The sequence below is a fragment of the Asparagus officinalis genome, chromosome 7 (genome assembly GCF_001876935.1).
Source record: "Asparagus officinalis chromosome 7, Aspof.V1, whole genome shotgun sequence".
NCBI classification, from domain to species: domain Eukaryota; kingdom Viridiplantae; phylum Streptophyta; class Magnoliopsida; order Asparagales; family Asparagaceae; genus Asparagus; species Asparagus officinalis.
Genome location: NC_033800.1, coordinates 17,009,271 through 17,020,715, shown reverse-complemented (window position 1 = coordinate 17,020,715; position 11,445 = coordinate 17,009,271). Strand labels below are relative to the sequence as shown.

At 34.1% G+C, this 11,445-nt stretch overlaps 2 protein-coding genes across 2 annotated transcripts; both read right to left on the bottom strand.

Moving 5' to 3' along the window:
• Positions 115-600, bottom strand: LOC109846759 (mitogen-activated protein kinase HOG1-like). Its single transcript, XM_020416003.1, has one exon. The coding sequence runs from the start codon at positions 598-600 to the stop codon at positions 115-117; it is 486 nt and encodes a 161-aa protein (XP_020271592.1).
• Positions 2,282-2,767, bottom strand: LOC109846758 (mitogen-activated protein kinase HOG1-like). Its single transcript, XM_020416001.1, has one exon. It carries the CDS (start codon positions 2,765-2,767, stop codon positions 2,282-2,284), a length of 486 nt encoding a protein of 161 aa, XP_020271590.1.

The window sequence follows — 11,445 nt, the reverse complement described above, 5'->3', positions numbered from 1 at the left end:
ATGTACAATGTTTACATGAACCTCTATCAGACGCTTCCTTTTTTCTCTCGATAAAACACATTCTCAAAAAAATCCCTTTCCTGCCCCCACACAAATTTTCTGGTATTTTCGGCATCAAGATAATTCCGGCACTTCGACATCTTCATCAGGATCCGTCACAGCTTTTCCTGTAATCATTTCAAGTACCACACATCCTCGACACAAAAGATCAAATTTAGACTCATATTCTTGGCACGCCAAGCACTCTGGTGCTATAAACTGCCGTGTGCCCCGTATGCTGTAACGTCCAAGTACTCCCCCCTTCTGATTCGATAGCTTCACAGATCCAAAATCAGTAATTTTAACCTCGGAAGAACTCATAACTAAAATATTCTTGGGTTTTGTATCGCAATGCACATAACCTTTCCTATGCATGCAACCTGCCCTTTGTGAGTATGCACTTCGTGTAGCCTCGTACTTGTTGTTCTGAAGTGGTCTTGATTTGATGAGATTTGCAAGGCTACCATGAGGAGCGTATTCAACGTATATTTTTTGCAATGGATTTATGTTATCGATCAAGAACTCGTTTATCGAGACATTGGATGATTTCAGGGCAACCATGTAACTTACGTAGTATTAAACTTTCGTGAAGGAGCATCTCAGAATACTTTGGGTCCGATGCATATTTTACAGCAACGAGCTTTGTCGATTCATCGATCTTTGCCTCTAAGATGTCCGAGCATTCTGAATGCAGCGCCTCCTATTCCGAATACTGAACTTGGCTGTGAAGAATTGACAGTTGTTATCCCTGTGAGAATTTTCTTTGATCTCCCCTTTTTTGTTTCCGCTCTTGCATGTGAATAATTTTATAAGCCTTACGTGTCCGAATTCTAGTTTGTTTTGGTTTGTTACGCGTTTTAGTTCATTAGCAGTCCTAGTTTTATTAGTACTAGTTTGATTGCACGTGCAATGCACGTAGTTAAATTTTTATCATTTATTATTAACTTTTAAATTTATTTAGGGAAATCCCAGACATTCCTGACATGTAAGATCATCCAAGTCAACTTGTCAAATGCGAAAACTCCCTGCCTCTTTTAAAGTTTCCCTCCATTCGCTTTTTCATCACATTATTTTTAAACATATCAAAATTATTCTTCTGTATCTCCTCTCATTGTAATATTGTATTTTACTTGGACGATTGATGTATACAAGGTATTGAAAGATTTCTTTTCTCGTAATATTTTATACAGAATGGTGCTATAGGTGAGGCGGTCCGCATTTGGAAAAATAATATTGATAAAGAATTCCGTGGTGTTGAAGAGTGTCCTATTTGTTACAGCATCATCCACACCTCAAATCATAGCCTTCCTCAACTAGCTTGCAAGACCTGCAAGCACAAATTCCATTCGGCTTGCTTATACAAGTGGTTCTCAACTTCTCACAAGTCAACATGCCCATTGTGTCAGACACCATTTTGATCAGCTGTATCTAAATTATAGCACTTTAGCGACATTTCGCCAGCACATGCTCTTCGGAAGTCTTATTGGCTAGTCGTTGTACAGAACGAGTATGTATCAAGAATATACAGGCTGGAAGTATCAACACGCAAGTGAACAGAAACAGCTCAATGAACAGAGTCAAATATGTAGCTGAGGAATTTGAATTTTTACAGCAGCAGTATTGGTTGATTGAGAGAAACGTGATGTGGTCTTGTATTTTAGGAACATGGCTGTCTGTTGTGTAATATATCCGGCAATATATAGAGATTTTGGTGGAAAAGATGAGCCTTTGGCATCACTCAAGATGTGCATTATGTCTTCCAATGTGAAAGAACTTTTTTTAACTGAAAGCGAGTATAAAAGAGTTGTTTAGCACATTACTGGTAGTACTCTCAAAGTAATTCCCGTCAAATATGCCCAATTATTTTTGAATTGTTTTGTCTGTAATTGACTTGGTAGCTCTAGTCTCTTAATCTTGCGCTTGAATTAGTACTATTGTAGAGCCTGCATGTTACATGTCATCTGTTTGTGAACTGGATCAAAGTTCTTACGCTAAATGAGTAGGGAACTTTGATTAACTTCTTCCTATTACAGTAAGTTCCATACATCAACAGATAGAGCAGCACATTGATCCATGATGTATTTTTAAAAAAAAAAGGAAGTTCTCTCCTTTTCATTGCTCGGAATGAATGTACAATGTTTACATGAACCTCTATCAGACGCTTCCTTTTTTCTCTCGATAAAACACATTCTCAAAAAAATCCCTTTCCTGCCCCCACACAAATTTTCTGGTATTTTCGGCATCAAGATAATTCCGGCACTTCGACATCTTCATCAGGATCCGTCACAGCTTTTCCTGTAATCATTTCAAGTACCACACATCCTCGACACAAAAGATCAAATTTAGACTCATATTCTTGGCACGCCAAGCACTCTGGTGCTATAAACTGCCGTGTGCCCCGTATGCTGTAACGTCCAAGTACTCCCCCCTTCTGATTCGATAGCTTCACAGATCCAAAATCAGTAATTTTAACCTCGGAAGAACTCATAACTAAAATATTCTTGGGTTTTGTATCGCAATGCACATAACCTTTCCTATGCATGCAACCTGCCCTTTGTGAGTATGCACTTCGTGTAGCCTCGTACTTGTTGTTCTGAAGTGGTCTTGATTTGATGAGATTTGCAAGGCTACCATGAGGAGCGTATTCAACGTATATTTTTTGCAATGGATTTATGTTATCGATCAAGAACTCGTTTATCGAGACATTGGATGATTTCAGGGCAACCATGTAACTTACGTAGTATTAAACTTTCGTGAAGGAGCATCTCAGAATACTTTGGGTCCGATGCATATTTTACAGCAACGAGCTTTGTCGATTCATCGATCTTTGCCTCTAAGATGTCCGAGCATTCTGAATGCAGCGCCTCCTATTCCGAATACTGAACTTGGCTGTGAAGAATTGACAGTTGTTATCCCTGTGAGAATTTTCTTTGATCTCCCCTTTTTTGTTTCCGCTCTTGCATGTGAATAATTTTATAAGCCTTACGTGTCCGAATTCTAGTTTGTTTTGGTTTGTTACGCGTTTTAGTTCATTAGCAGTCCTAGTTTTATTAGTACTAGTTTGATTGCACGTGCAATGCACGTAGTTAAATTTCTAGTTTGATTGCACATGCAATGCACGTAGTTAAATTTTTATCATTTATTATTAACTTTTAAATTTATTTAGTAAAAGATTTGTTATAAAATTATTGAATGTAAGTAATGGGTCAAACATATAGACATAAAATAAAGTCATTGGACCTTATGCATTATCAAAACGAATAAGTTCAAATCTTTTAGACATTAGGATATAAGAACTAAGAATCACACATAACCTCATTGAATGAATTAGATACTTAACATTAAATGTTTTGTGTCCTATAACAAAATAATATGAGCAGCATTGAAGATAGAATACAATAGAATTTTTTTAGCAACCGCAATATGTTTTCAATAAAATACAGGTCAATTACGGACCATCTTATATTCAACATAGACAATTGTCTAGCATCGGTTAATCACTATCAAGTCAAGTTCTTCTCATATATGAATAGCTTCCACCATGTCTTTTTAAGAGAAAGGATTGAGTCTTGAAAGAAGAACTCAACCGAGCAATACATTCTTTAAAAAAATTGGGTGATTACAATCTACTTACAGTTAATCATCAAAATCCCCAACCAAAGAATAAAATAAGTAGTATCTCTCATCACATCACCAAAAAAAATATAAAACCACCTAGCTGTATACATCAAAAACCTATCAAAACACTCCTAACATACTCTCCTAACATACTCACATCCAAAAAATGGAACATTAGCAACATTTAGCAACAAAATATAGAGCTTAAAAAACATCTTTGTTCATCAAAGGCTTGAACTCAACTAAATAGCATCAAGTTGTTGATAACCTAGCAGCTCCCCATGTCTCTTACTGTTTCGTCATGGTTCATAGGAAAGGCTAAAATAATAAGGAAATATCAAGACATATAACCTTCTAAACACAAGTTAAAGGAACATGAAACAGAGATGCATAGGGAATTAGGGCAGATCACCTAAGTACTGATCGAATCATTGATAATGAACAAAGCAATATAGAAATCAATCTCTCCTATAAGGAACATTCTTTTTAAACAAATACCCATTACATGTACAATATTTCTTACATTATAAAGTCTACCAACATTTCTTACATTAACATCTATAATATCTGTTATGCTATAGAGTCTAGCAATAGAATAATTAAGCTAATAGACAAAAATTCGTTTTGGCTAACTATCATTCTCTAAGTTATCATATGACTTGTAGCCTGTAAGCTTAATAATTTCCTTTATCAATTGCATTATCAATTTTTATATGTATCATGAAATTAGTACTTTCCTCATAGTAATTCCAATTGGCATTTGAGCTCATATTTGCTTACATGAATTTAGATATTGCAAGATATTTGATAATGTCACATTTAGTAAAAGTTTACTCTCTGATAGGAATTTAGAAATTTCATAATCTTTAGTATATAACAATTGAGTCAATTACAATTATTATTAAACAGCTAAAAAAGGAAAGGAAAGAAACAAATAAAGCTCTCTAGACCAAATATATTAAACTACTATATCTACTTATAGTTGTAACAGATGAGCGAAAGGGATATAGCCTATGATGATTTGTTGAAGATAAAAAAGGTTAAATTTAATATTTTTTAAGTTGACCCTAAGGTATTTAATTATTTTTTACATATTAAATTTTTTTTTCCTAAATTTTTTGAAATTAGATATAAGGTATCCAATTAAAAATGCTAGTCCAAAAATATGATTTAGTAAAGGTTTTTTATCGACAAAATATTTAATTTGCCTTTGTCAGGTTGAATCGAGCGTGGCACCATAAGTTTTGCTCACAAGAAAAAAAAAACATTAACATCATTAAAAATAATCTTATTGGATATAATTATTGTTCTCGAGCTTTGATAGAAGGAAACTAAAATAAAACAAAGGGTTATTTGCACTTTAGTATCACAAAGTTTATACCAATTTAACTTCCATACCCCAAACTTACTACATATGTGAGCTCAATTTCTTTGACATCTGCCAACTACTACTGGCCTACTGTTATGTGAGTCTAAAATATATTTTTCAAAGGAAAAACATTATTGAAAAATAGGATGTTGAACTAAACAAGTCGGATCTATATCTATATGGGTCAGATGCAGATTCTACTGTGTATTTTATGGTGTCTTTAGATCAAAACAGTCAGGAAGCCAGAATGATTAGTCAAAGTCCTAAACGATCAATCTAGCATTTTACTTGCTCACTCAGTAGTACACCAGGATTAAGTTAAACCATATTAGAGGCTTAAGAAAACATACAGTGTAAAATTTCAGCACGCCAAACAATGAGGTTTTCATTCCAGTGGTTTGGAAGCTATTGCTTTATAGCAGGTAACAATGTTGGTCTGCATGAAAATTGCCCGCAGAAGGTGAGAAAGTACAAAGAAAAAGAACAGAAAATATGAGAAATTGCGGCTATTCTTATCATTAATAATGCATCTACAACAAAGTAGGTTAAAAGCAAGAGTAAAAAACATAGGAAAGAGCAATGATTCCTAGCACAAAAAAGTAACATGTGAGCACAATATTCACCAAATCTTTTGATAGAAACTTTAAGAGCAAGAACAATGACAAAAGCATTGCACTCCCAACCAAAGGAAACCGCATAGCATGTTCATTTGACATTGTTTCCTACATGCATTATGTCTTACATTTAGAAAAATAATAGAAAACCAACATGCACGTGAAAAGAAATAATATGCAGAATGAAAGGCTTTTTAAATAGAAAAACTTATTGATGGTGGTGTATCCTTTACTGACTGTTAGCATCCAACATAAATGGATATTGGCTGCAATGTAAATTGATACTTAACGTTGATTAACTCTACTTGAATGGACAATCATGCATCTCTACCATCTGAAAGCATTTTCTCTGCACCTACATCGCCAAAACCATTATAATAATTTAGATCTTGATTTTGTTACCTGTCTCAAATACTTCCCGCAATTCATTTTGGATTTAACTGAACTCTTCGAGTTAAAATACCATATAGTTTTTTGTTATCATCAAAGGCAGAAATAACGCCCCTGAAATAATCTTCTATTATGCCACATAAGGTCCTTTAGTCACAGATGTAACACTAAAAAATATCTTCCCTGAAATAATCTTCTATTATGCCACATAAGGTCCTTTAGTCACAGATGTAACACTAAAAAATATCTTCGCTATGGATGTTTTCACTTTATTTCTCACTTAGATCTATCATCATATCTAAGACAGAATATTATGTCCTTAGATGCACAGATTGTCTATTATGAATAGTAGAATCATCTGGAGAACCCAAAGCAATGTCTACAAAAAGATACTAACCTTAATGGGCATTTTCTTCATCCGTGGTACAAGTAAAGTTTCTGTACTCTCATCTTTCACAAGATCTGTGCCATTTAGTTCAAGCACAAAGCCATAAGAAGAACCATCAATCATTCCTAGCTTACGGTTTAACTTAATTCCGTCACTTAAATTAGCAGCATGCAATGAAGAACCAAGAACAATTACTTCGTCAGCATCAAGATGCTTGCCTAAATCTTTTCTTCCGAGAAATTCCTAAAGCTTAGCATGCAAGAAGTTATAAAAGAATGAGCAATGTGGCAACAGAGCTGATAAAATACAACCCAATCAACCTTTTATTTGAACTGCCTGATGTATCTGTCTTCCAATCAAGTGCATATTAATCATAACTACAAACTACCAGACATGAAAATATTATGCGCGAAGTCTTTAAACTCAAATTTCAACATACCAAAGTCACCTTGAACATAACATGAATCTAAAAATTTGCAAGATAGTCTGGCAGAACTAAAAATATATTACGTGATCTATATAGATACAAATATACTGTCATTTGCATAGTTAAATCTCTTGACGCATCAGAAATAAAATAACTAAGTGAATTAATGTTCACTCAAATTTGATTACTACAAGGTTCATATAAGCTTAAAACAATAATAAAATACAGTAAATGAGATAAACTTATGATGGTGTCAAAATAAAACATCCGAAGCTCCTACTGAAGATCCTAAGTTTTCTGAGATTTGTTCTTAAGTCAAAACTACAGGCCCTAGTCCATCTAGAGTCCTAGCAAACAGAGCTTAAATACTTAAAACGCACCTTAATCAAATGATATTTTATGAGTTTTCAATTTGAATGATAAGGCTTTAACTGTCATCTACCAACCCTTACATTCCCATGGACCAATAACTGTTTCTTTATAATTTGACACACAAGAGTTCTAGAAATAATAATCTGCAGAAAAAAAACAAAATTCATAGATAGACATATACAGGAACACACCAATTTTTTTTTTTTGAAATGTTTCTTTCGGAAAACAAGGTAAACAAGAGCAATTGAGACATTTAAACTTCAGTGAACATGCAATCCACAATACGTGATAGTGCCTCCAAGAAATTTTTGCCACAGTAGTGGAAGAGATCTAGTTTGATGAGATGCAAAACGACAAAGCGAAAGCAATGTAATAATGTAAATCCAAACATTATTGCACATCTTGCAATATTAAAAACGAGAAAGACAAATATATAGTCCAAAGAATTACAAAATCAGTTTAACCTGTAATTTTGGCATACGAATTGCTCCACCAATCAGCTCAACTGCATAAATATCATCAACCCCCAAGCCAGAGTGCTTGAGTAACTCCTTATGAGGAACAAGGGCTTGTTCCCACAAATCCCCACAAAGTTCTTCAAATTTCTCACGAGTTATTGAGCTCCTGGCAGACAAAAATGGATAGGAAACACAATCAGAACCGAATTGGTATAAACAAAATATGCCACAAATTTACCTCAAAAAATAACAAGCTTGGAAATTCAAGAGAAAATATAATATAAGGAGGATGCAGAGAAAATATAATACAAGGAGGATGCAGACTGCAGTAACACAAGATAGACACCATGCTTCACGAACCCCAGTCAACTAATTTTTTGAGGGGATCTTCTGATCTTGTCTAGTTTCTAAAAGTCAGAAATAAATTTTAAAATTGCATTTAAGTAAAAGGACAAATAGTTAATCCAGAATTCCAAGAATTGTCTAACTTCTACATAAAAAATATTTTCTGGTTCCTAGATTGCATATAATGATGCAACCTAGTAATTCGCATAGCTACTTCTGGAAGAAAAGAAACACCGGCTATTTCTGAAAGAAAGAAAACACCAAGCAAAAGTTTTGAACATCAAACAGGACAGTAAGTATGGAGTCCTAATTGTCCTCGCTCAGACCAAAGAAAAAAACAAAAAAATGTTGTGGGAAGTAAAACCAGGAGCAAACCGGCACTTAAAGATTCAGCTTTCAGGGCTGGAAGCTTCTTCAGAAGAAAAAAACAATAAAATATAGCCAAAAAAATAAAACATAAAGTAGAAACATGAAGTTCTCATTACTAATTAAAAAATTGACATAAGAAATACATGTACGACCAAGAATCTGAAGCACATTCAACACAACCAGGCGTTTGGTTCAACATCAAACACTGCCAGACATGCAAAACCAAATAAACCACAAACACATGCATACACACATGCATGTTATCTACAACAATTAGGACCTCTCTGATCAAAAAAATGATCTCTCCAATTTATCAATTGAAAAATATATTGCAACAATGTGATAAAGAAAAGATATTCTGGTAGCTTTTAAGTGTAAAGTGTCTCAAGGTGAGAGGATACAAAGCAGAAAAAAGCATGCCAAAAATAGCACATTAGAAGAGTTTAGGTATCGAAGTTACTAAGTGAATCAGCATAATACAGAGCAACCTTGAAACTAATTTCGTATAAACAATAAACAAATAAAATTAACTTCTAAGTATAATATCCGAATGTAATCAACATTCTTCCTACCTGAAATCAATATCGTCATACAGCGATTCAACTAAAACTGATGCTGCTGTGTTTGCGCTTAAGATTTCTTTGGTTCGTTTAACTTGTTTCTTCAATTTAGCTATCGCCTTTGGAGACTTCCTTACATCAACACCATTTCCCAATTTTTTATTAAATTCATCAGCAAAATATTCCACCAAAGTGGATTCCATCTTCTGACCTCCAAGTTCAGCATTCCATCTAACATCTTTAACCTGTCAGAATTCAACTTGTTATTAGGTACCAAATTTGTTAAGGAACAAACTTTGAGTTTGCTAACATTAATCAAGACCTTAAAGGAAAAGTAGATAGAATTTTACTGTACATCAGTAGGAAAAATTGACCACACAAATCATCAAGTGAAAATCTTGAGAAAGGCACACAAATACATCATATAAATATGTACAACATGTTCATAATGCTCCTAAATATAAGCTTCTGCTAGACAAATGATTAGGATGATTTTTGGCAGCCTCTGATAGATGATAAGTAAATGACAAAAGAAATAGAACACAATGAAACAAAAATATGAACTTTCTCTTAACTGAAAAATGTTTGATAAAATCAGAAAACACATTAAATTGGACAATGCAAGTAATTTCCTTTCTAAGAATAACATTAATCATTTTATCTCTACAAAAAATAATATTAATCACTCAATTGGTGGTGCAGATATAAGCTTACCGAATAAAATTCATGGTGAGGAGAAGAAAACAAAGGCTTTTTGTTGTACTTATGCATCAGTGTTTTCTCTGCTGCACTCAAGGGAAGATCCTCCAAATTAGCTACACGTCCAAGTATTTTCAATCTTTCTCGGAAAGGAACAATTGTATCCACATGAAAGCTTTTAACCTTTTCCATATCATCGTTAATTAACCTCTATATGCAAAAAAAGATCAACCGAATTATTAAACCACACAACATTGAAAAAAAATGCCACACATAAATGTGATTCTACAGTTCCTTTACCAAGAGCAGAAATGAAAAGCTTTGCTTGGAAAGAGGTACGGATGAGAAATAAAATGTTTACAGAAGGAGAATAGGGTTAATTGTGAATAGACCCTTTATACTAAGTGTGTGTTTAATAGTAAGGCATTGATGTCAATCATGCAATTTACCATACTCATGCCTTGATTTTTGATAATTCAGCACATTAAAATTCTTGAAATTGTTAGTCAATAAGGAAGTAGGCATCCTTGTATAAGAGCAAATATTAACTAAAAGAGCTAAATTTGCAGCATATTCATGGTTCTTCATTTTTAGCGACTTGAACACAAAGACGACAGGAGAATCCTGCGAGCAAAACATAATGAAACCTGATAAAGTCATAAGTGCCCAGTTGGTATGACATGTAACTTTCTCAAACAGATGGCAGACTCCTTAAAAAATAGATTGTCAAAATATTAGCTCAGCTGTCCAAGATTTCATCATCAACTAAAGCCAACTTTTTTACTTCTATGGACAGCATCAGATACATAGTTAACAAATAGAATACCAAAAGATTACAATAATTCCAGAATGACTGTTCATTCATTAATTATTTTTTATGTTTTACGGTATTTTCAAGTACATATTCTAGCACCAAAAATACTCCACAGGTGACAGATGTTTTTCCAGCAATCACCAACAAATAACCAAACACTCAAAAAAACAAAAAAAGGAAATGAATTCTACACATAATCAAATGACATTGTAGGAAAATATAATAGCTAATGTTAGTTGAAATCAATTAATCAAGAAAATTCACATACGCACAGAGAATCTAACGACAGAAATAAAAAATTTAAGAGAGAAATGACATGAGTTGTCGCCGGAGTTTGATCCTTAGGCGGTGACGAAAACACATTTAAAAATCAAAAGTAAAATTTAAAAAAGGATCAAATCATACCTTCGTCAAAGAGTCTCTTTCGTGACCGTAAGCGATGCCCAAAATCTGAGAAGTGAGGAGATGATGGCAGAGGAGGTACGGTGATGATGAGGGCAATAATACTCATCATTGTGGGAGTGCGTTGCCAGAGCTGAAGCGTAACCGATGGTGGCTGCTACGAAGTCGTAACCGACGGAGGAACGAACCGATGGAGGAACGGATGCTAGGGCTCCCAATTTCTCAACTCTGTTTAATGATAAAAAGGGATAAATTTGTTATATTTGTAATAGTTGAAGGGTATTTTGGGCTATGAAAAGTTTTTTTGGAACTCCCTCTTTTAAGGGGTAGATGATTAGAACTTGTGTTGGATTTAGAAAGCCGTTTTAATTTGTATTTGATATCCGTATTCATACCCTAACAGATACGGATAGTGATTTATTAGCGGATATGGAATTTTTTTCACCCCCAAGTCCTGTATAAAATGAAGTAGAAAAGAGAGCAAGATATGTCTAAAGATCTTTCGGGTCACCACATGCAGAAAACTAAACCCATGGCTCCTCCTCCATCAGGTGAAGTTTTTTTTTGGTTGAATTTCTCTC